Raw genomic sequence first — 25,334 nt, 5'->3', positions numbered from 1 at the left:
AATACCAATTAGAACCCCCTCTAGTTGACGCGCGAACAGGCCCTAATAACTAGGTAGGATAATTAAAGTAGTCTGTGCTACAGTAGTCCCTAAGGCTGCTCCCTAACAACCCTAACGCCGTGGCCCGTCCACTATATGAGCTTATACGACAGTCGGTGCTTGGCCCGGCCTTGGCCTTTTGCAAGAATGGGCCACTTTCCCGCCTTTTAGTTTGGAGTTCTGTTGTTCCTCCACGAATCTCTGATTCTAATGCCTCCTGCGCTTAATGAACTTCCTTTGAATCTCATCACTTGTGAACTTTCGCGTCTTCAACCTCAACATAGCCGCCAGCTCTTGATTGCTCTTTCCGATCTGGTCTCCTATTGGCACCAGACACCGAGCAAGATAGTCGTAGTCTTTCTGCATAAGCTTGACGAACATCATCATGTAGTCGATATTGTGGAACACAAGAGCCTGTCCATTCTCGTACTTGCTCTTTGCCTTAAGGAAGCTGAGTGGTTGATCACGCCAATGGCGAAGTGGATTAAGGTGATGTGCCGTGTGCCATCCGTCATTAAAACAGTATCGATTGCTCTATTGGCGTAGGAAGAAAACATTTTAGCTAATTGTCAAGAATAGAGTGGCGATAGGAATCCTACCGGCACGTCAATCAAGGTGATGCTTGACCTAAAGTCGGAGTCTGGATCATTCTCATCCACCAAGGCATGCTGACCCCAGTTGCCAACCATCAATCCGATTCGCATTTGCACAAAAGGAATTATCAATACAAACAAGGTTGGATAGAACTTCTGCCTAGCCAGTATGTACATACACACATAAGAAGCAACCTCACAGGAAAAGAACTCGAAGGCCAAACGTGGCTTTCTCTTCCGGATGAAGTACAAAGGAAGTTCTATCCAGGTGAAGAACATAAAACGGCCCCAGTACTTCAAAAAGTCGGCAATTTCGTCACGCTGGTATCGTATTGTGGAGGATACGTCTTCTGGGCCGTTCCCCTCGACATGGTGGCATTTAACGTGGTGATAGTAATATGAATTCCAAGTGTGGCCCATGAGTGGTTCCAGAATGTACGGGAACGCTCTATCAAACCAAGCATACTTTTTACTCAAGACGCCATTGTTGTGAATGTGGTTATGGAGCAGAAGAGTGAATGGTCCGCAATAAAGTCCCTGCATAACCCAATGGCAGATCGCATGAGGCCACCAAAAGTGAAGATAGAGGAAAATAGCACTTGGGACCGACGTGGTGAGATAGATGATGATGTGTGTAAGAAAAACGACATCCGTTTGCCTGCGGACCACTCCTCGAGCCCATCGTATGTATGGTTCGAGAATATATTTATTTATCGAATTAGGAAGGCGTTGAAAGTCGTCTTGATCCCAGCCCGTGAAGACAGTCGGTTGGAAGTTGCTGTTGGTTTCGTCGTTAAGCCCTTCTAAAAGTGATATATCTTCAGCATGTTGTCTTTTGTCTCCTCCAAGACCTGATTTCTCTGAGGCAGAGATTCCGCCACTGGACTTGCTCGCATTCTGGATATCCTGTAGCAGAATGTTCAGTACCAAGCGATCGGGCTGTGTCAGAAAAGGGTCGATTGCGTGAGTCTCCATGGCGTGAATGATATCTTTGACGATCGCCAAGACCTCGATAAAGAGATGGCTTTGGAAGGACAGTCAAGAATATCAGATTCCATAGTATCGGGTGTTAAGGTCCTATAAAACACAAAACGCATTGCCCTTAACATATTCAGGGGCCCTGAAAAGCCTGGCGTGGAGACACAGTAATAATAAGATTACCTAGCGGAACGAAGAATCTGCATCGCAATCATCCGTGTGGGGCGGTAGTGGATTGAACCAACGATTAAATCGCGACGCCTACCTGGAAACAATCCATCCAAACACGACACAAGCCGTTGGGAGTGATAGTATTCGAGTGCAATTCAAACAGGTGAGCTCTCTCTCTCAAGTTGCGAAAGGTTGCGAAAAGGACTCTGTAGACATGGAAGCCTCGCCGAGCAGCAAGGCAGATATGGAGTATTGTATCTTTGATGATCATCCAGCTCCACTCGGCATCTTACCCATGAAATGAGTCCATGACAAAGCCTCCAAGGACCGCGGCTGAAAATTAAAGCACACTTCCCCTTTTCCAGTCGATATTCATATACTCAATATATTTCCCATTCTTTTTCTCCATAATCAGTCTCGACACATCCAAGCTGTAATTCCCCTAAGCAATACCAATGAAAGTTTCAAACCCCGAAAGCTCTGCTGAGCTCTAGCCCAGAGCTGGGATCGCTTTAGGGCCACCAAGACTGCCAAAGCAACATCAAATTACCATCCTCAAGATACTTTCAAGTATTGGTAGCAGTGCTATCCATCGGACGAAAAACATATGTGGTCGCCTTGAGCACAGTGTCTTCCATGCAATCTGCTTACTTCCCAGGGTCTCCGCGCAGGACGAACACGCGCCCTTTTCCAGCCCATCTCTACCTCAAACACCATTAATTGCGGTGCCGGTAGGCATTGTTGAGTCTGGATGGTTTGCACTTCGATATAAGCACATTGGATATGCGTGGGATGCTCATCCGTCCCGGGTCGACCAATGCGCAGTGTCTGAGAAATGCGCTCAATGCAACTGAGCATAGCAGAGCAAACGGTGCTATGACTTTGCTTCCAACAGTTGCGTCACGTCACTCCTTGGCGCATCCACGAAGCAGATGCGGGAATTGTACAAGCTGATGCCGTTGGCGGCAGTTCTGACAATGTTTCTAAGTCTTGGTGGAGCAATGAATCCTTATGATGGACTTGCTCCCGCCTCCAAAATTTAGACCCAGCCAACAGCCAACATAAGAGTGAGTAGTGATGATGAAGATCAGAACGGAATAGAGCAGGGAATAGTGTTGAACAACAATCTGGAGCCAAATATTGACGACAATGTAGAGGCGACGAATTTCGTAGAGGAGGTTAAGCTTAGAGCTGGAGGGCCTCTTATTGAATGAATTTCGGCACTGGGTCATATGGGTGGGAATTTTTATCCAATTTACCTATTAAGGTAGGGGTAGTGTTGATAGTGCTGCGGTATGGGCAGCCTGGTGCCGTTGGTGGTCTTGTGTAAAGTAAGTAATCATTTTCCCATGATAACACAAATGTGGGAACTGTGCTAATGCCCGCTTCTAAATAGGGCTGGGGCTGGATGTGGTTCTGGTCCTTTCTAGTAGTACAACCTCTATGATAGAGAGTGTGGCACGAACTACTAGCGGTAGCTTCTAAAGCTTCCAACGGACCACCGTTATTGTCTACGCCTTCGGCTCTATGGTCCTTTCATCGGCGTCGTTAATGTCAATATAGACGGCATTGGTGGTACTTTCTCTAGTTCTTTGCAGTGCCGTCGGCGGTCGGGCTACAGGTCGACGATTAGTTCCGAGCAGGATAATTGGGATCTTGCCGCAGTGTCTCTCTGGCTGGCGAATCTCTGGATCTCGCCAAGGTAGGTTCTTCCTGACGTTGTAGGGCCATCAAGTGAACCCGCGGGAGTGATGTTTCGAGGTTTTGGATGAGTGAACTTGTGAAGAAGAGAAGTATTTAGCTTTTATAAGGTAGGGAGATGCAGATGTTTTAGTATCCTGGCTTCCCTTTGCCGCCAGCCTGCCATGCCTACTGCACAAGAAGTCACCAACAGTTAAGGTACTGTTGCAATGTACTAACGACTCCGCTTGAACAGTCCTAGTTGTACTTTAGGTACTAGTACGTACTTCTATTGCAAAAACCATGGGAGACTTGAATGTTTTTAGCTTGGAGTGGCTAAAAGTTTAATTGCTCCATACACTTTTTCTCTTAATCAAACAATAGCTCGGAAAAACGCTGTCGTGCTTCGGTCGGATCCCAGTCGATAATGCACCGTGTTTTGGATTCGGCCATCTTTCTTTCCACAAAGGGTTCTATGGCTGCTCTCTCTTCTTCGCTCAATAAATGTATCCTCGTTTTCCACAAATCATTCTTGAAAATGCCACTTTCTCGAGCGCCAAAGAATCTCTCATCTAGAAATTTCCAGTACATAGCGTCAAACGCCCAACTTTTCCTAGCCGCATAACTGAGAAAAAATCGCCCTGTTTCCCAGCTTTCTCGCATATACGTAGACAATGGTGCAGGCAAAGGATTGGGCTCTGTCATGCCTGCTTCTGCTTTGCTCATAGAAGAAAGCCAAGTCTTCAAGCGCAATTCGTATGTTTTCTTCCACTCATCGATGCCGGACGACCACATCTCAGCGGTCTCAAGGAGAAGCCACCAAGGTGGGTCGAGGATAAACTGTGTAGGCCCAACGTACGTATATTCCTAATCGATGAGAGCAGCGATCTCGTCCGATTCAGTGAGAAGTATGTTTCCGGCCCGAAAATCATTACCCCAGAGTCGAAACAAGTCGAAGCTGGAAGGGGCCGGTGAGAGTGAGAAAGCTGGGATTTTTGATGATTGGACAGACCACGTATCCTCGGCAAACCCAAAGATAGAAAGACGACCTTGTTTGGCTAATCTGCGAAAGATTTGGCGTGCCACGTACTTATTTCGGCAATCATCCTTAGAAGCAACTAGGTCGTTGTGTTGGAAGATAAGCTGTGCGATATGTATATCTGCTAATGCTGTATACCATTTATCTGTAGTCTCGTATGTTTTGCCTTCTGGTGGAAGAACACAACGAGGGATATTCGCGAGGCGAACTATATCGGTCATATTGTGAGTTATTGGCCTGCCACGCACTTCATACGTGCCATTGCTGACCTTAACTAAAGACCTAATCCGTGAGAAAGTTATCCGGGAAAGCTGCAGCAGACTGTGTGCGACCTTGCCCCAGATGGCCTGTAAGGTACCTAGTCTCGGGAACGTTAGGATCTAGAACGTGAAAGGCTGAGGGATCCTCACTCGGCCTGGTCAGCCTCGCTGATACACTCCCGCAGTTTTCAATGCGTTCCATAATCACGAAAGGGCCAACCGTCGATTCCTCGCCATGAAAGAGTTGTCGGGGAATAGGCAGTTACGTCTGTTTCTCAATCAAGGCTGCCGTGGCTGCTTCTTGAATAGTTTTCTCAATAGGAAACTGAACAAGGCTTGGACATGGCAGTCGGATTATAATATCTGGAGATGTTCCTTCGAGGCGTATCCTGTAGAGAATGTTGAAGCCACCTATGATCAATGGGGATATTAAGGTTGCTGGTTTTCCAAATTTTTCTTTTGCGAGATCTTCCACTTTACGACAAGTGATGCTGAGTCGCATTTGTTTCTGTGCCTTATCAGAGACCTCATCGTTCTTGTCCTAGACAAGGTTATCGAGTTCTTCTTGGCCATCGTACATGGTCATTACAAGACACGTTGCCGCAGACGGGGCCTTGTCCGATAGAATGCAGGCTAGGAGGGACAAGAGAGCAATGTAAAAAAGGGTAGCAGTTTTGTAAGTAGGGAGAGTGAAGGGTTCACAAGTGACAGATCGGATCCTCTCAAAGTGCTCGTAAAGATTTACCTTTTATTTCGCTGAGGTGGAAGCAAGAGCGCGATCAACCTTACCTCCAGCTCGGCGCGTTCTGCGGGACCGCCGCGGTTCGACGCCTGATATGATTGGAGTCAGTAGCGTGGAGGTCTTGAATACTTCCACCCCCGCTCCCGCTCCCGCCCTATGCCATAAACGCATCCACCACCAGCTCCTTGGCCTCGGCCACTTCCGATTCAGTGTGAAGTATCCATGGATGGGGATCTTCTCACTCTCCTGCAGGCCATGCTGCTGCAGTCTCTTGACATGGGACGTCGACGGAATGAGTGGAAAGAGCTTTTACACGACTTATAGCGAATGCGAAAAGGCGGCACACCTACCTTACCGGAGCGGTATGGTCTGTTTTCACGGTGTAGTTACCGTGTAGCAGGTTTAAACGTGTAACGAGCGTGTAGCGAGCGTGTGTCTACAGGTAGTAATTTGTATAGTAGCGCAAGCCAACTCAATGCGAGCGCGCAATCGCGCATGTAACCCTGTACCCCGTACGCGAAAAATTGAAGATAGAACTCTTCACTCCAAAAGAATAAAGGTTCGTGGCCGGCAGGTTTGTAGTCCATGAATTTATTCGGACACCGCTAATAACTACGACTTGCCGACGAGGCCATCTATCAGCTGGGAGTAAATCCCCTGTTGGCCTTTAAGGAGTAGATTTTGTATCCTAATCTGATCAGAAGAATTTCCCTTATTGGCAGGCGCGGAAGCAGGCCATAGTCTGGTTTTGACCAGAGACAGTACTATACTAAGCATGTAGTACTCTTTTATTCCCTTTCTAGTTGCGGTCATTATAGTTTCAAGCATAGATAAAACTTTAGCAACAAGAGATAATATCAAATAGACAAAGTTAGGTAAGACCAGTCTAATTAGCAAAGAACCTAGTCCCTTATTAGCTTATTTGCCTTAACCAAGAATCCTGTCAGGTATATTTCTATAGAGTAAAAGAGGCAAGAGTCGATAGACAGTCGTAGTATATTTAAAGGTATATTACTACTTTAACTATAGACTAATCTCTAAACCCCCCTTCTTTCCCCTCTCTACCCTCTATTCTTATGCTCCTTAATGCCTACTATTACCTTAGTTATAGTACGTAGTTACCTTGTACTTAATTTCTAAGCTATTATAGTCTTACGTATTAGCGTACCTAATATAGTATCCTTCCTTTTTAGCTTTTGTCTTTAGAAGCTTATAGGTAGCCGTTAGATCGTAGGGAGGCTAGGACAGGCTAATGCCTCTCTAGAAACAAGAATAAATGTACAAGAATAAATTAGCGAGTAAATATATAACTATATAACTATATAACTAGTAGTATTAAGAAAAGAAGAATAGTAGCGACTTTATAGCGTAGTAGAGGCGTATAGCTAAACCGCGAGATTTCTATTATATATCGTACTTTTAGATCTCTACTTAACGCGCTTCTTATATTTACTTTTAGTAAAGACACATTATAGTAAAGTACTAGTAAGTCGCTAGATAGTCGTAAGACCCCTAATACGTAATACAAACCGTATTACCTAGGCGCGCTAGTATTCCTTACTCTTTTACTACTTTTAGAAATCCTTTGTTACTCTTTACTAGAAGGTCGATAGTATACTAATAGTAAGTAGCTATAAGGATTAAACTATATTACTTATAATTATATTTTTTAAGTAAATATAGAAAAACACTTTTTTTGTCTTCCTTTACTTAGTCTGTCCTTTATAGTACTAAGGGGTATATAAAGACTTGTTTTCGCTAGTTTATTACCTCTTTTTCTTCTTTTTACCTTATACGAATATAACGCCGCTACGCCCCCCTCCCTTTACGACTCTTTTAATAAACTTCTAACGTACCTTTATTAAACTATTAACGACAACATAGTACTAACAAAGCGTTTAGTAGCTTATAAGCGATACTTAAACTAAATAGCTTTATAAGACCTATAGAGTACCTTACTAAAGTATAAGGATAACGACTATAAGTATTCCTTTTTAGTAAAGAGTAACGGCCTAATAGTGTAGTAGCTATATTAGTAAAGTACGTTTATTATAAAAATCTAAAGAAAGAGTATATTTTTGTAAGTATAACCCCTTTTAAGGCGACGCTCTTACGTTATAGCTTTATTAACGTTACTAGGTTGTTTTAACTCTCTAAGCTAGAAGAATTAAACTTTAAAAGGTAATTACAAAAAAGGATAAGGTAAGGTAGTCTATTGTTTATAGTAAAGTTAAAGCTAATATAAACAAGCTATAATTTAGGCCGCCTAAACTTTAGTAAAGAAGAGCCTTTAACATTTAAAGTCTTAGACTATAATGTTAGTAAAGAAGAGGCTTTATAGTAATAAAGTAGATAGAGAAGAGCGTATAGAGTAAAAGTTAGGTTATTTAGTAAAAATTATCTATTAGTTAGAGCTTTATAATAAGTTTACTATAACTATAAACATAAAGGCAGACTGTTGTAATTAGCTTATAAAAGAGGCGATCTAAGTATAGTAAGACTATATTACTGTCTTTAAAAAGTACGTGTCTTATTTTAAGAAAGTTATAAGTATCTCTTACTCTAATACTAAGTTACTACTAACTTAAAGGTAGTACGCGTACAAATTATAGAGATCTAAAAGAAGTAAGAAAGTAAAGGATAAAGTAGTAGTAGATACTATAAAGGATAATAATAAAGAAAATAATAGTAGAAAAGATAGTAATAAGGACAAATAATAGACAACTAAGGGTTAAAGCGTCTTTAATAAGTAAGATCGTACTTTAGATTTTTTTTCTTTTTCTTTTTTCTAAGATATATAATAATAAAGTTAGTAGAGCTTTAAAAGGTGTTTACTAGTAAAAGAGTAGTTTAGTGTTTTTTTTAAGATACCTAGGTTTTTAAGTTTTTATATAATAAATATAGAAGTCGTACTTATATTACTATAACTATACTAGTAATATTATACCTTTCTAACGATTATCTTAATGTATTTGTTTGTATTTACGTAAAAGTAGGCTATTATTAAGGTTTTGTTATAGTTCTTATAAGTTTTCTAAATCGTTATACCCTTTTTATTTTATAAGATAGAGTCTGTTTCTTTATAGGCCTTTATAGTTAAGAATAGCTTTTACTTTAAATGTTTCTTTATTTAAGACTAGGATATCTATTAGGCTTATAAGGACTTTGCCTTCTTGTGCCTTATAGGGTTCTAGGCTTATAATTAGAAAGGTAAGATATAGCTATACTAATAAAAAGAGGTATAGTCTATAAGTAAGTCTATAGTCCCTAATAACGTCTTTAATTTAGTAAGGACTAATATACTTATCTATAAATTTCCTAGAGGGTCGACGTTACCTTAGGTGTTTTGTTAATAAGAGTACTTAGTCTCTCTTTTTAAATAAAATCTTTTTCTAGTTCTAGTTATACTATTTCTTATACTATTTTTAAGAGTACTAAAGGAATATAATAATTTCTTTACGGCTACTTTATAGCTACTTTACCTATATATTAGCTACTAGCGCCTTTACTAGCTTTAACTAGTTTAAGGGTATGTCCTTAAGGCCTTACGGCTAGTACTTATATAGTGCGTACAATAGTATTATATTTATTATAGAGTACTATAAGGTATTATATACAAATTCTGTAAGATCTAGCTTAGTTACTTAGTCGTCTTATATAAAGCTATAGTAAGTTTAAAGGTAATACTTAATAGCTTAGTTCTACTGTTCTGTCTGCCTGTCTGTTTATAGGTAATAAGTAGTACTAAGTTACTATAATATTACTAGGTACTAGTAGAAACTACTCTAGAATTTACTTATAAAGAAAGAGCCTTAGTCTAAGATAATACTATCTAGAATTCTAAATTGTTGTATAACGTAGTGTATTAGAAGAGACGCTAGCCTGTTACTAGTAAGACGATTAGTTGTTAGAATATATAAGGAAAATTTTGTAAATTAGTTTACGATAATAAGTATTAAATTATATAGTTTACTTACTATATTATAAGAGTAAGGTAGCTACGTAATAAAGTTAAGTAAGATCTCTTACTAAGGTTTAGAAGGAATAGAGAGTAAGGCTAACTTACTATATAGTAGATAGGTCCTTACCTTTATTCTTTAATAGATAGTATAAGTAGAAACGTAATAGTAGACGTCTTTATTAAGACTTAGCTAAAAAAAGGATTAGAAAAGCCTTTTTTTTGTTTTACTAACTCTCTAGTGTCTTATAGTAGGTACGTTATAGAAAAGCTTTAGTAACTCTTTACGTAAGCCCGGATTATTAGGTATATATATACGTCTATAATACTATAGTAGTGTATTATCCTTAAATGTCTATAAGGACCTAGTAGTGTCTTAGCTACTTTACTACTTCTTTTACTCTTTATTAGTAATAAAGGCGTCTTTTTACTACGTATTACAAAGGGCTTCTAATAGTAATAGTAGTAACGTTAACGTTACTATTACTTAGCTATTACTCTTACTAGCCTAACTCTAAGTAGAGTTCTCTACTAGTATAAGAGTGTTTAATTCGCGACTTAATACTCTAGTAATAGAAGCGTAAGGTCTCTAAGACCTACGATCGCCTTAGTCTACTAGCTAGCATAAGTCTAGCCTCTTATACTAGAGTAATTCTACTAAGATAGTATACGTTAAGGAGGTCACTAGACCTTTAAAAAGAATTAAAGGAATTAAAGGAACAAAAGGAATTAGAAGAATAAAAGAAATAAAAGCTTAGTTTTAAACAAGCCTTATAGTAAGACTAATAGCTTTTAAGGTAATTATGTTTACCTAGAATTTATTAAGGAAAGTTACTAAGAGAGCTTGTTACGTCTCTAATTACTTATTAGGATCTTATAAGTCAGGCTACTATAACAACCTATTAGTAAGGTTTTAGGTACTCTTCTTATATTTAATCTTAAAGTTAAAGACAGAAAGTTCCTCTAGCTATCTAGCTTACTACTATAACAACTTTAGCTTTGTAAAGAGGTAATAGTAGTTTAGGTAATCTATTAAAACTAATACTAAACTTTATATATATACTAAGTATAGCCTCTATAACTTAAAAGCCTTAACAATAGCTATTAACTTAGCGTTAAAGGTGTTGTAGCGTAGCTCTAGCCCCTTTAGCTTTCTAGAAATAAACGTAATAAGGTACTAGCGGCCTTCTTATAGCTATAAAAGGACAGTACTAATAGTATAGGTAGATATATCTGTTTTTACGTGTGTAGGTAGTTTAGGGTTATAGTAACGTAAGAAAAGGGCCTTTACAAAGACTAGTCGTAGCTTGTAAAAGGCTTTTAGGGCTTCGGAACTTAGTGTAATAGTACTAGTGACGTCGCCTTAAAGGAGATTTGTTAGTAGTATAGTAATCTTTAAATAATTCTTAATAAAGCGCTTATAAAACCTAGTAAACCTTAGAAAGACATAAATGTCTTTTATAGTTATAGGAATAAGCTATTCTTAGATTATAGAGATATGCTTAGGTTTAATATAAACTCTCTATAGGTTAATAACGTATCTTAGGAAACCTACTTACTTTATATTAAACTTGTACTTTAAGAGGTTAGTATAAAGGTTGTGTTATTAGAGACGTTTAAGGACGTAGTAAACATACTACGTATACTCTTTTTTATTTATAGAGTAGATAAGGATATTATTAAGATATATAATACAAATATTATTAATAAGATTTCTTAGTACTTTATTAATAAAGGACTAGAAGGTCGCTAGTACGTTTACTAGCCTAAAGGGCATAACATAGTATTTAAAGTAGCTATATTAGTACCGGAAAGCCGTTTTCTACTTATTACTAGCCTTAATACAAACTTAATAGTACGCTTCGCGTAGGTTAAGCTTAGTATAGACACGGGCTTACGACAGCTGATTAAGGATCTTTCTAATTAATAGAATAAGGGCTTAGTTCTTTCTAGTTACACTATTTAACGTCTAGTAGTTAACATAAAGTCGTAGCTTTTCTCTTTTCTTTAGAACAAATAGTATTAGAGTACTAGTAAGGCTCTTACTTAGATAGATCTATCCTTTTACTAAGGTATTATCTAAATATTTATATAGGACACCTAGCTTAACCTTTATAAGTAGGTAGATTCGGCTATATAGTAGTACTACGTCTCCTTTAAGGTCTATTATATAAGTAAGGCTATTAATTATAGGTAGTAATCTAGCCCTTTCCTTAGAGAAGACGTCTGTAAATTGTTAGTACTTACTAGGTAAGGTTACTATAGCCTTACTATCTTCTTGTAGTTCCTTTTATAGTCTTTCTTTACCTAGGGATTCCGGGTTAACTATAATTAGTTATACTATCGCTATAATTATAAATTAAGCTTCTTTTATCGCCTTTCTAATTTCTTTTTTTATTACGTATAGCCTAACTATTAAAGACGACGTAAGGTATACAAACGTCTAGGTCTTTTATAAAACGATTAGGTCTATAGCCTCTAGCTATAGAAATCCTAGTATAACATCTAAGTCTCTAATGTTAGTAATAACAAACCTGCCTTAATGTTGCCTTACTATTAAGTAGTTATCTTAGGCCTTAATAAACAGATCGTATAATCTAAAGCTTGTTGTTGTTTTCTAGAATAGTAAGGATACTATAATGTAATTATTAAGTTACTATAGTACCTCTTGTCTTAATAGTCGTAAGTAGATAAGGTTAACTTCTACTCTTAAGTCTAGTAAGGCCGGTATAGCTACTTAGCTACCCTTAATATACATCTCTACCTAAATACTTATTAAGGGTCGCCTCTCTTCTTATTGTTTAGGTATAACGTAGTAGGCTACTAGCGTAGTATTAGCGCCTAAAGTACTAGCCTTATTAGGGTACTAAGCGTAAGTATGCCTAGACTGTCTGTAAGTAGAGTATTTATATAGTAGGTACAAATTTGCCTAATAACTAGGCTACTAGTATTAGTAGTAGTTACCTTATACCTTACTTACTAAAAGGGTTTTTATAACGTTAGGAGAGTCCCTTTACGTATTTAAAGTTTAGCTACTAGATACCCCTTACGTGTTTACTAGTGTAGATAAGGTCTTTAGATTATAAGAAGAGCCTTCTTTAGTATAGTATAGTGTTAAAGGGGCTTTATAAGAGCCTTCTTATTACCTTATCTAAATAAGAGTTTCCTTTCTTAACACTACTACCTTAACTACCTTAAAGGTATCTAAGACCCTACTACTTACTATATAGGCCCTTAACTTAGGCTTTAAACAATTAATAAGAAGGTAGATACAGAATATCTCTAAGAGGGCGTAGCTAAGTTTAATAACTAAAGAGTTATACTATTAAAGGAAATTCCTAAAGGTCTTGTTTTAGTTTTAAGTTAACATTTAGAGTTTTAACACTACTTTAAGGAAGTAGGTACCCTTATCTATAATACTATAAAAGAGCTACGCCTTTATTTTTCCTTAAGTTATATTAAGAACTAATCTACTTTTTTCTAAGAAAATAAAAGACTTTTAGCGCTCTTTAATATAATCCTTTAGTACTACTACTATAGCGCTAACGCGTTTAGTATCTGTTAGATAACTCTCTAGGTAGGTATTAAACTCTATTTCTTAGTCAAATAAGAAGGTCGTAATACTAATATATGTCTTGTTTTTTAGTAGAATAAAAGGAGTGTTATAATAGCTCTTTCTTGTTTCTTTAATATAAGTTTACTAGAAGGGCCGTTCTACTTTAAGAGAGTTATTAAATTCGTATAGGTTTATTAAGGGAGCCTCTCTCTTCTTAAGCGCTATAAGGTAGTCTTGTTTTTACTTAAGGTACTACTTTACCCTTACTTAGGCGATCTTCTTGTTTAACTTAGTCTTACTTAAGGAAAGGATTTCTATTAACATTTAGGGAGTCGTACTAGGTTTGCCGCTATCTACTTATAAAGAGGTATTCTAAAGAGTTACTTAAGAAGAGGCTTACGTCTTGTTAAGGTTTATCTATCGTGTCTACGTTATTACTTCTTACTCTAACAGTCTATAACCTTTTAGTAAAGGAAAGAGATTAGAATGTTAGGTATATTTTTATAGAGTAGAAGAGGTAAGAGTCGATAGATAGTCGTAGTATATTCGAAGGTATATCACTACTTTAACTATAGACTAATCTCTAAACCCCTCTTCTTTCCCCTCCCTACCCTCTATTCTTATGCTCCTCGATACCTACTATTACCTCGGTCGTAGTACGTAGTTACCCTGTACTTGATTTCTAAGCCATTGTAGTCTTACGTGTTAGCGCACCTGACAAATCCATGGTGACATACTGTAACCCGTATCTTTTAAATGGAATTTGTGGCAGATTCCTAGGGCCCAGAGCAGCCGGGAAACCGTCCGGTCTGAGGAAACAAAGTGTAGTGTCGCCGGATAGAAAGGTAGCTTGGTTCTAACAGAGAATGGTCTTTGCTGCCTCAAGACGCGCTCGTCTGAATGTGCCTAGCAGCCTAGCTAAGAATACGTTGAGCCTTGCACGCATATAGAGTATGTAATACTATTAACTATTGTCGGAGAGTCAGGTCGAGAAGAGACCTCAGAAAAGAGCTATTTCTCCTTGCCTTATCTATAGTGGTAGACTGGTAGTGGGCCACGCCGGGATTCCTTTAATGTATTTTGTGATTTCTTCGTCTAGTCGCAAGACTTTGCCGTATTACAGTTAAATCTCCGGCTCGTTGATCTTCGAACAGATTCTCAACCTGGTTGGGAGTGACTGTGCCAAAATGGACCAAAATGACGAGTCCGTAGGGATTCCAAAGGGTTAGGGCATTGGAGGCTGCTCGACGGATTTCTAGATAGCTTTATCGTCGATATTCAATGGTGGCAGAGTATTATAATCCTCTTCTCTCACTGATGGAGGCATGCCCCGGTCGACACATGCCTGGAGATCTAGCTCGACTGTTCTCTGGGGTCTGGGCTTGTATCGCAGTATTTCCTGATTAGGATCCATCTTCAGGTCTTGGACGGTGGCTTGACGGGCCATGGAGTCTGGTGCGGAAGACGAGGTCACGTGGGTAAGTCGTTCGGTTACGTGACTAGCGTACAAACTAGTAGAGCTACCTGGTATCAAAGCCCCTCATCCCCCCGGCTTCCTTCTTTCCCATCCATCTACCCCACCATCGCCACCACCACCCGTCCTTCTACCACCACCACCATCCCATCCGTCTACCACCACCACCATCCCATCCGTCTACCACCACCACCAGCGCACAGCAATGGATAACAACAAAAAAATTACACAATAAGGGCGAGAAGACAATTGTCTGCCGGGCGAAGCAACCAATCGAGAGCGGGGCGGAACCAATCGAGAGCGGGGCGGAACCAATCGAGAGCGGGGCAGAAAAACCAATCGAGAGCGAGAGCGGGGCGGAACCAATCGAGAGCGGGGCGAAAAAAACAATCGAGAGCGAGAGCGGGGCGGAACCAATCGACAGCGGGGCGGAGCAGAACCAGGAAATCACTCTAGAGTACCTCCGCAAGGTAGCTAGGAATGCAATGGCAGTCCGGAACGCACAAGAGACGGCCAAGAATGAGGACAGCAGGCCCAAAAATAACATCCCACTTGACGAAAAGGGTAACATTGACTGCTCTAAGATCAAGTTTGACCCTGGCTTCATACCACCTCCACTTGATGTAAAGAAGCATCTCGAGCTGCTTCGTAGCGAATTGGATCCCAACCACCCTTGGTACGCGCCCGAATATCAACACACCAATCTTCGAGCCATCATTAGGTTGTATGAAGAGGGGAAGATAGATGGCCAAAAGCGCATTTACGTTCAAGATGGAAAGATTGTATCAAGGGAGCAGGCGTTCAAAGGTCCTGCTCCATCGCTTGTTGACGGGATGTTCCATCAGTAGGTATGTTAGTATGTAAAGAATAGCTAATCTCTGTCTACTACCTACTTGCTAATCCAAAGAGTTGTGTATTTTTGCAATTATCACAATGAATTTAGTTATCAAAATCTTCTCGACTTTCCGACCATCTCGGCACACCCGAATATCAAATCTTTTGATATGAACTCCAGTTATCGAGTGGAAAAAGCAAACACCTGTCACTTGTCACATTGCTTGTCAAGAAGCAGCTGTAGACTTCAGCTGCAGTACCTCTTATACCACTCGAACATGCAGGTTCGATTACGTAGTGCATCTAGTGTCATCCTATAGAGACCTCACATCACGACAACTTGGAAGGAAAAGTGAGATTCGGGTCTTTGAAATTGATAAAAACTGTGATTAGGTATGTAGATTGTTTCATGCCGCGCTGAGGATTTTCGTGGAGTTCATGAGTAGTGTACCTTAGTGCCTGCTCTCTCCTAACCGCATTGAGGCCCCGCAGTCGAGAATCGAGATCCTCCGGAGATTTATTTTCCTTTTTCTTTTTGTTGTGATTCCCAAAACATCCAGCCACTGGGCGTTGCCCGGCTCACATCCTCACAAATAGTGAAGCAAAACACATGTGCTTTTCACATTTGCCGGCCAAGCCGCAAGCGATGCTGCAAGTGAGAAGTGACAACCCACTCTGCTATATGCACAGTGCACACTGCGCTATCCTGGTACCTTTTGGGGTCATGCGAGGCTTGCTGTGACGGATTAGTTGCAAGAAAAGATCAGTGGCGGGGAAGCTGGCCCGTTCATCCATCTGCCATCAATTGGGACGCGACATCTTACGGCCGAGTGCGCAGCTGCCCTGATGCGGGCGGCGAGATATACTTCCAAAGCTCCCTGCGGCAAGACGTCTTAAGAGGCGCAATATAGACCGTTTCTGACAGGCAATCGGCGCGCGCCACCGCCCTATTCCGGCCGGGTGACGATGATGCCAGATTGGTCCCTAGGCTGTAGGAGCATATAATAGGCGTGTTATATCACCAGTTGTTATGGTTCATGCGCAACGCTGCAGGCTCCCCCACAGGCGTCAGCATATATGACCTAGGAACGCTGTGTACTCCCGAGTGGAGCACAGACTGGTTTCAGATATGACTTCACTTCGTGACCTTTCTTCACATTATCTAGAGTCTAGATGTTTGCGGAGAACCTATCTTGCTTATCACTTTTCAGATTCAAGGGGGTTGTGCCGTGACTCGAAGTTCGAGGTGATCGGGATACATGGACAGAATAAGGGATGGTCATCAAGGTGCACTGCTTACATTCGTATACCTTACGGGTCTGTATCTACGAGGGGGGGATTCGTAGGAAGTCTGGGGCTATGAACGTCTATTGGTTTGACCGTTTGAGCCGGTTCATGCTCCAAGCATCCCATCAAATTCCTGATGGAGAAAAGTGCTCCACGACGACTCAAAGCCTTTGTTCTCATCAAGACCTTGGATTCATGGGCTGACACACCGCACCTCTCTTTACATCTCGCAGGAGTGATTCTCCGCTGAAGATGGACCACCAGTTAAAGCCAATCCCGAGAAAGCGCACAGTCTGATCCTCAAGCCTGATACGTGAAGTCCTCCGGGGCATGCACGTTCCCAGCATGTATGCCCAAGCGGGTGTGATTTCTACCTCTTCTAGGAATCTGGTATTCTTATGCGAGACTCTCTCGGGATCCCTCTCAAAGCTTTGGTGTCCTCGTTGGGGCTTCAGTGTGCATGCCCGGCAGATGGGATTCTGTCACGGTGCATAGATAGGGATGCATATGTGCTCACGGAGAGCGGGAGTTCCTGCTTAATCTTGGATCAACTGTACAACCGAGTGCAATGCAACGCGCCGTGTTTCTCGCATAGAGTATCGTGCCTGAACTCTGCCTGGCGTCAGGTAAAAAGATCAGAGCTCAGAACATGATGCAGGTTTGAGACTTGTTCTAAACTCAAAATTGTAGACATGCGGATCTTGAGGCACTCCAACCCAGTATCCAGAGGGAGGTGAAAGCTAGGGTTGGGGCAGATGGGTTTGGGCTGTAGTAGGGAGTGCGATCTTAGATCTATCAGCTTTGATCTCCCTCCGTTCTTCTAAATCAAGATCTTGATGCTATCACTTACCAAGCTGTATGTTTACTTGAATTCCTAGACGTCTCCAATTCCCTCTACAACATTTCCTATCATCAGCTCCCCAATTAGTTGTGTACTCCCCTTCCCCCTTTAACTCTAAACGTGTCCCCGGTCTCCTGCCACCCTCTCCTCCACTCAGGATCCTCATCTATCGCCTTGCGGCCCTTGCCCTTCTTCCTCTCCGGTATCCACCATCCCGTACCTCGAGTCTCAAAATACTGATGCCAGACCCGAGCTTGGCGCTCTCACCCACGCCGTTGCTATATAGGCCTGGTCTATATATCATTTAAATATGCCGTGCTACCAATTTGTACACAGAGTGACAGAGTAGCTGGTGAGCCATGTAGATTGGATCTTCAGCCCCTAAACTCTAATAAACACGGTGAAAAACTTAAAGGCAATAGGCCCGTTGACCCGAAACTCTATTCTCCAGCTGTAATATCCATAGCCCCGTCATCCTGTGCTACCCCGGAGACAACTAACCGTAGCTAGCCCCTTTCCCGTCCCGAACCGCGCCGCGCGCGGTTAGAACCGACCCTAGACCATATAAATTTGCTGACTTGCGCCTATACTCCGTCTCCTAAGGTAACGTCCTTAACATTTTATTTATTATTCTTTCTTTTTCTTACTTTTTTGGTTTCTATTACTACTCTTGTAACACCGGGCCCCCAACTAACCAACCTATCAATCAGGTAAATCAGCCGTGGTCCCACGGTACAACGAACGCAGCAACGCTCTACAAGGCAGGTACTGTACAGATATATTTTCATATTCGCAAGTTGTTGTTAGTAAACAGTAGGTAGCTAAGTAGGTAAGGTAGGGATCAGTCAATAAGTATAGCTAGCTTCTAGGATAGCCTGTGTAGTGTTTCGGAGATTATAATTTATAATGTATAAATTTGGTAGGTGGGTGAGTTGGGCGAGTAGGATGGGCGTACGGATGGTCCGAGGCATAGCTACTAGGTAGAGAGCATTCAGGAAACTTCTATTGGGAGAGAGGGTAATGAAGCATGAAGAAAGCCGGGCAGAGATGCCCCCTATTCCTAACTCTCAACCCGAACCCGCATGCTCTAAGCTTCCAACCCTCAAACACGCTGTATCCTCTGCTCTTGTAATATAGGTATAAGATAGGAATACCTAGGAGCTTGGTGATTTTATACCCCTTATATTAATGTTGAGGGATATACGCCTAGATGGGCATATGGACACTTGCTGCCCTTACTTGTCACAAACGTACTGGAAGGAAGTCGCCGGGGCCCGCCGCCCCGGTGTTTGGGGGGGAAAAAGAGGGGGGCGGGGGGGGTATACGCACAAGATAATGCTGCACCACCTTCCTACTCGATAAGAAAGAGATCTTGCACAGACAGTAGAGATGTGGAGGTAGGGTAGGCTTGGCGATCTTCGAACCTGCCTTGTCTTTCTCCCTCTAGAGAAGGGCTCAACACCTGTCGGTCCTGGGACGCGATATGGATCTTGATTGGAGGTGATCAGGTGCATGCATAGATAGCATTTATCTAATCCTCGAGTTGCTCACTTGTAAGTTGTGTGTTTATCTTCTTTCTCCCAAAGCCACTCAATCCACCCACCTTTCCCACCCAGCAAAAGGAAATCTAAGCGCAGAGTCAACATTAACGTCATACTTCGAAACCGGACCAAATCTCTAGCAGATCTTCCGCAAAAGTCGAGCATACCGCATAGTCTGCTCTGCTATGCAGCAGCACGTACGCGGCACCCGCATGCTGTACATACGGACATCAGTACCTATATGCTGTATGCATCTGCAACATCCGTGCATCGCTAGTCCAACCTTCCTTCTCTCCTCTCTATACTCCCCCCCATGTGTCCTCCAGCATTGCCTCATACCGCTCTTCTCCTATCTATACGGAGTACACCTGCTCATCACCACCGCCGTTTCGTGCGCGATGAACTGTTGGGTAGGTATCAGAGGGGATCAGGGAGCATGCCAGTGGCTGCTGTGGACATTGGACAAAGCTCGTATGCAGGCAAGGGCGAAGAAGCAAGCAACGGCCGAGCGTGCAGCTGGAATCTCCTTGCGCGAAGCGGGGTAGAGGTGAGGTGAGGTGGCAATAGTACATACACGAAGTGCTTACTCTGTATAAGAGAGTCATTTCCGTAACACGTCGCGGAGTACATACTCACGTGAGGCGGTTGTGTCTCCTATCCAGCCTAGATATCCTTTGACACGGCCGTACCAACCCCTCTCTCTTTCCACGACCATGTCCATCCCCTCGCACCGCCTGGCCTATGATTAGCAACTATAGGAATCGTAAAATCCTGCTTGATCTACCAACTGACGTAGAGTGCGGTAGCGAGGGCTCAGAAGCTCAGAAACGTCTGCCAGTGATGAGCATGTATTGTGTTTTAAGCTAGTATCTTCTCTTGAACAAACATATGTGGCATACTTTGAAAAGGATGTACGATACAATGCAGTGCAGTGCGAGTAAAGTTGATACCCGGTACTTTCGACCTCAACTAGAGGTCGCAGACCAACGCTTGCAGAATAAACCAGGAGCCAAAACGCTCAAATAAACAGCACATGGATCTGGTGATAGCAAGCCACGAGTACGACGTCGCACTCGCTCTCCCCATGACGAATTTTGCGTTGAGGCTGGCTGGGTTTTGAATCTGAAGAAGGTCGTTAGGCAGGATGTCCACCGTGGCCAAACAAATACTCGGCGAGACTCCCCGCAAGTATAAGAATTTATTCTGATTAGCTAGATATTCGTCGAGGTCGAGGTCTAGGACATGGTGGGGTTCCGGCTCTTGGGGGTGTCTGCCGTGGTGCAAGCCATGTTCTCGGTGCCGATTATGCCCAAACGGTCGTCGGACCAGGGACGATACTCGTACTGTACTAAGAGCAGTGAAGTCAAATATACACTCTTGGCAAAAGCTGTGCTGGTGAAGTGGTGCTGGTAGAAGTGGCTGCTCTTATGGACCTACGGAGTACTGCAAATAATATGCATACATGGTCAGGCAGGAAGAAGACTGGTGTTCTCCAAGTCGTCGTCGATGCAACACCGTCGGATTACCTAATGATTACTTAAGCCACGGCTGCCGTACTTTCTACGGAGTGCGGAGTGCACCCAGGTAGTAACTATAAACTCTAATTCACTACGGCGTACAGTAAGGTAATAAGTAGTAACCCTCTCCTGGCCGCTGCGATCAAAGGTGCATCGGCCCCCTGTCCCTGCCCTCGCACGGCTGGTACGCTAGATTCAGCCGTGTTTGAGAGCCAGGCGTGGAAAGTCTCCGATTCGATGCGCGGCGTGAAACTCGAAACTCTTCCCAAGAGAGGCATCTCTTAGGGAGAGTAGTTGGGATTCGGGATGGATGATGTTTTGGACGCCGTTCTGTGGGCTGGATGCGTGCCGCATTCTACATAAGGTAGGTAGGTAAGGTAGGTAAGGTATGGGAATCAGGACTGGACTGCTTCGTTTTGCCAAGCGGCAATCCCAGGTCTTCTTCATACGCTCCGCTCTCAGTTCCAAGCGCAGGTGGCGTTGTTGAAGACTTAGGCTAACCTATGTATGATGAACAGTAGCATGCACCGCAGAAGCCGGCGAACAGAGAGTAGTGAGCGGCTCTAGAGACTACAAATGAGATCGCATATCGATGAAGAGTGGAGGACGCCGCAAGGAAGATCCCGAGGAGGGGCGCCCTCGGAAGATTGCGAGGTGATCACCAGCATTGAAGGTGATCTCAGCTGTGGTCTTAGTGCGTCTGCAAGATATTGGAGCCAACGCAGAAGGCCTTACAGCGTAGGCCGTCCGACGGGTTGGTACTGTCCTTGACCTCACGATGGCTTGGGCATGATGGTCTTGTGAACACCTCCGAGGCGCGTGAGAGGTAGAGGAAATGGTAGTCGTTGGCTTTGGAATCGGCCTCCTCGTCATCGTCTCGCCCGCATCCTCTGTGCCTTACGATCCGCAGCGTCCACGAGGAAGCCTATCCAGGGATGGCATCGAGGCGGTACAGGGAAGTGCGGATTTGGAGAAGCCAGCATGGCGGGTATTTAGAGTTTTGATTCGCAGGAGGGGGCAGGTTATGATGGTTTTGATTCACATCAGACCCAGACGCTGGGATTTTGCTGCTGAGATGCGCTTAGCCTGAGACATATGAGTGTCAAGACTCAAGCGACACGTAACGCCTCTCCTCAGTATCGTGAGGATGCTGTGGCGAGGAAGAGAGATACCCTCCATGAACAAGCAGTCGACTAACTTTCTTGATCTAGATCTTGGCGCATCATCGGCTCAGAGCAGGATACAGGATCAAGATCCTATCGTTGCGTCAATATGAATACGATGAGCCATACGTAGCGACTAGCTAAATGGATAATATGATGGGCGTTCTGCTACAAAATTGCCTTCCTACCTACCTCAAAGAGGATGTAAAGTGGGGATGGCAGAGCTATTCGGCTGGTGTTTTTCCGAAGCGCAGGTTTTTCTCCGCCAGATGGGTATATCTTGTGAACCAGACGTCTCAGGTCCTGTACAGACAGTACCTATCCTGAGGCAGGCCGTCAATAGCCCATCAAAATACTCTACCTAGCTGTCTGGTCTCTTTGGTTATCATATGAGTTGGAGAAAGTTGGAGGTTATTGTGGCTGAGAGGTGTGTCAGCATATCAAATCACCGTTTCGACCCCGTTTCAACGGGCTGCCGAGCAAGGGCCAAAAGCTGGAGAAAAGACGCAGGACCCGGCATTGGCAGCTGCGAAGTCTAAGTCAGATATGCATCGAGGACTCGGTGGGCCACTCTCGAGTCTCGACTCTCGAGAACGCTGTAATTGCAGACCCGATTATAGAAACTCACGCTCTCTTGACAGCTCTGATCAGACCACCTTCGCCTCTTGTTTCACGCCCGCAAGCGTTCTCTATTGGTTCTCGGAATATTCCATGTGACAGCAGAGTCTAGTGAAGCTATTCGGGACATGGTCTGCCCAGGATGAGATGCTAAGTAATGCGATTCCGTCCTTCTGTTACCAGGGCGCACGGAATGGTTCACGGTTCACGGTCCACGATCCGAAGCTCTCTGTCTGTTCTCGGCAGCGTGCACTCAGACCTGCGAAGGTGAGCTACAGGACAGGCCTAGCTATTCGAGCGGTTCCTGCAGTGCCGGGGGGCACGACAGCATCAGTATCAGTGCCAGTCTCGCTAAGGATGTTTCTACGTCGTAGGAGCTGGAATAATGGGGTTGTGATGGAGCCGGTTGTGCCATTTGGGTCGGCACTGTCACATCATTTGTGATGGGGATGGGGACCTGCAGTCTGCAGCATCTGCACGATACTGATGGCAGTTCACTGAGAGCCGGACGCGATGTTTCGAATCCTGGGGAGTGGGGTGCGGTGAGGTTAAGGCGAGATCAGGAGTGAACCGTGATGGAAACACCTTCGCTTCGGCACGGACAAGGTTGTCACAGGTCGTTACATACGTACATATGGTACGCAGCAGTGGGGGGTCTGGGTTCATGCTCACGATACTCCCTTTTCCTGCTCTGATCTGCTCTGATTCCGACTCTCGGGGCTCTGGTCATCTTCATTCACTCCGCGCTCGTTCTAGGCGTGGCATCTCGGCCAAGAGACCGAAGTAGTGATAGTGACGAAAATGTGGTCGGAACGATTCAACGCACCTAGCATCTGGGGTATTGTACTATAGGTACTGGTGTACGGTACTAAACCTTTAGTCCTCTACCGAGAGGCGGGAGGGACCTGACGACAGGGCCCAGGGGACTTGCTAGTTAGACAACCAACTGCGCCGCGCTGTGCTAGGCACTTACTCGCATGGATGGATTGAATCATGCCGACTCGTCGGAATTTTAAGAATAGTCGAATCCACGCAATTGCGAACGTTGCACGCAATGCACATTGTATTCTGTACGGAGTATGGCTCTTGAGGTGTAGGAGAATAGTAGAGGCGATAGGCTGACAGCAGCTGGGTGAGATGGATCTTTTGTGTTATCAGAACAGTTATCGAGAAATTGAATACTATTTATCATACCTACGCAGTAGGCTTCAATAGTCAAGCACGCCTGACAAAAGCGTTATATGATATATGATGAAGTACAGATCAGCGACGCCCTCTCAAGAACCTAATCGTTGCATACCCCTTGTTTCCCTTCTAGTGTTCGAGATTTCGACATCCATCAGCCCGACACCCTCCCGTATGGGATCGTGGACAATCGCTGTGCTGATTCAATCGTGGGCTTGGGCTATTCGTGAGGTGAAGAAGTCAGGAACTGCGGTACTTGTCGCCAGGCCACCGAGAACTATCATTGATGAGCAGTCATCAACAATCCAATCCTCTCCCGCGCCCCTCCGGAGGGAGCCAGACAGGGGGTTCTTGGGGTGAAGAGGAAGCCCCCTGGACCCGAATCTTCCCCCTTTCTCAAGTGTACATACCTAGAGGATGGCATTGGCGAGGCCGTTCTTCTCTTGCTCCTGCATCCTCCTATCTCTGTTGCAACGTGCAAGTAGTAGTGTACTGTAGTAGGCAGTGTGAGAAGGCTCTTTTCGCGGGCGACTAAGGTGCTGTGCTTTTTGCCCAGGAACGAGTCGTAGTCGTATTAGTCGTAGTTGGTGGTTGGCGGGCACGCCGTTGCCACTTCGCTCGAGTCCGGCGAGCGACGGGCGCCCGTGGGGATTATTCCCGACTGCCATTTACTCGACGGCGTCTTTGCTATACCACACTACTGTTCTTGTCGGGACAACCTCTCGACCTCTCAACCTCTTGTCAAAATGACAATCTTCCCACGACTAGCACGACTGGGTATATTACAGTTTACTGGGAGTGCGCGTTGCGAGGCTTGGTGTCAGTTGGTGAGAGCCATGCTAGTCGGGCTACCCCCACCGTTATGCCGTTGCAAGGCTTCAGCAGCCAAACGGCAGCCGGCCATGCAACAACCGGGGCCTGGAAGAGGTGTGCGGCAGACGCTGCCCCTGGCCAGTGCTGTATCAACAGCTGCGCTACAGGGCTCATCCTCAGGGTTCGCGGCAGACGCATGGCTCCCCCCTTGGCTGAAGGCTACCAGGGAGGAGGGGTCGTTGGCTTCCCCGAAGCCCCCTTCTGTCTGCAGAGGCTGCACTGCTGGTTGGTACGGAGGTACTGAGGTCCTGGGTGCTGTCGTTGGAGGAGGGAGACTACGGAGTACGATACTCGGCCAGCTGAACAGAATGCAGAGGAGAAACAGCAGCCAGCAGGAGGACAGGAAAGCAGGAAAGCAGGAGACCAGGAGAGCAGAACAGAGGACGATACAGTAGCAGAGGGGCCGTCTCTGACTCTCTGCTCTTCTCTCCTCCCTCCCTTGTCCTCGCTCCCAGATCCCAGGTAGATGGACTCTCGCGACGCACAAGGACACGATGGCGCAGTCCTGCAGCAGGAGTCGCTCGCCCAGCACTCCCTCTGGACTCCGTAGAGAGAGAAGAAGCACGGAAAAGGGGCACTGATACTGCTCCTGACGTCGAGCCGGGAGGGAATCGTGACAGTCGGAAGGGCAACGAGAAGGGATCGATGCCACTTACGGTCTCCCACCATCCTGCGGCACTATTATTCAAATCTTCTGTGGGGAATTGGCAGTTTACTCCGTATCCTGCCTCCGCAGGCAATAATACACCTTATTATTGCCCCCTCGGGGCGGCCATGATCAGCCCAATGGCATAGTGCTGCGCCAACCCTGCACCGTGAAGGGCTAAGGGCGATATCTGGGAGGCCTCCGTACGTTGCAAGGTGCATGGAGAATATGCACCTCAGCATGTTATTAATATTTTATTTATTTTAACCCATATTATTTATCGCTTGACGATAGACAGCGACCTGCAACGGCCTGGTATCGCAGGCCGTACCTGATTGA

The 25,334-nt window shown here is 44.1% G+C and overlaps 6 protein-coding genes across 6 annotated transcripts; 3 read left to right on the top strand and 3 right to left on the bottom strand.

The window, feature by feature from the left end:
- Nucleotides 1-56: 56 nt before the first annotated feature.
- On the bottom strand, nucleotides 57-1,607 carry M430DRAFT_39159 (hypothetical protein; the record flags this gene model as incomplete). The annotated part of the gene is made up of 2 exons (XM_024867297.1): nucleotides 57-573; nucleotides 639-1,607. The coding sequence occupies 2 exons, from the start codon at nucleotides 1,605-1,607 to the stop codon at nucleotides 247-249; spliced, it is 1,296 nt and encodes a 431-aa protein (XP_024723598.1). The 3' UTR covers nucleotides 57-246.
- Nucleotides 1,608-2,634: 1,027 nt separating this feature from the next.
- On the bottom strand, nucleotides 2,635-3,113 carry M430DRAFT_197264 (hypothetical protein). Its single transcript, XM_024864134.1, has one exon. The coding sequence runs from the start codon at nucleotides 3,011-3,013 to the stop codon at nucleotides 2,765-2,767; it is 249 nt and encodes an 82-aa protein (XP_024723597.1). The 5' UTR covers nucleotides 3,014-3,113; the 3' UTR covers nucleotides 2,635-2,764.
- Nucleotides 3,114-3,787: 674 nt separating this feature from the next.
- Nucleotides 3,788-5,759, bottom strand: M430DRAFT_63645 (hypothetical protein; the record flags this gene model as incomplete). The annotated part of the gene is made up of 4 exons (XM_024869071.1): nucleotides 3,788-4,328; nucleotides 4,470-4,863; nucleotides 5,027-5,301; nucleotides 5,745-5,759. The coding sequence occupies 4 exons, from the start codon at nucleotides 5,757-5,759 to the stop codon at nucleotides 3,831-3,833; spliced, it is 1,182 nt and encodes a 393-aa protein (XP_024723596.1). The 3' UTR covers nucleotides 3,788-3,830.
- An 8,702-nt stretch (nucleotides 5,760-14,461) lies between these two features.
- Nucleotides 14,462-15,338, top strand: M430DRAFT_24861 (hypothetical protein; the record flags this gene model as incomplete). The annotated part of the gene is made up of 2 exons (XM_024865147.1): nucleotides 14,462-14,494; nucleotides 14,553-15,338. The coding sequence occupies 2 exons, from the start codon at nucleotides 14,462-14,464 to the stop codon at nucleotides 15,336-15,338; spliced, it is 819 nt and encodes a 272-aa protein (XP_024723595.1).
- A 3,604-nt stretch (nucleotides 15,339-18,942) lies between these two features.
- On the top strand, nucleotides 18,943-19,660 carry M430DRAFT_32867 (hypothetical protein; the record flags this gene model as incomplete). Its single annotated transcript, XM_024866244.1, has 2 exons — nucleotides 18,943-19,575; nucleotides 19,630-19,660. A coding segment is annotated over exon 1 (238 nt), but the record flags the coding sequence as incomplete, so codon positions are not given.
- A 4,562-nt stretch (nucleotides 19,661-24,222) lies between these two features.
- M430DRAFT_15747 (hypothetical protein) lies at nucleotides 24,223-24,744 on the top strand (the record flags this gene model as incomplete). Its single annotated transcript, XM_024863315.1, has 1 exon — nucleotides 24,223-24,744. The coding sequence occupies one exon, from the start codon at nucleotides 24,223-24,225 to the stop codon at nucleotides 24,742-24,744; it is 522 nt and encodes a 173-aa protein (XP_024723593.1).
- Nucleotides 24,745-25,334: the final 590 nt, after the last annotated feature.

The sequence above is a fragment of the Amorphotheca resinae genome (genome assembly GCF_003019875.1).
Source record: "Amorphotheca resinae ATCC 22711 unplaced genomic scaffold M430scaffold_2, whole genome shotgun sequence".
NCBI classification, from domain to species: domain Eukaryota; kingdom Fungi; phylum Ascomycota; class Leotiomycetes; order Helotiales; family Amorphothecaceae; genus Amorphotheca; species Amorphotheca resinae.
This window is presented reverse-complemented; position numbering and strand designations above follow the sequence as displayed.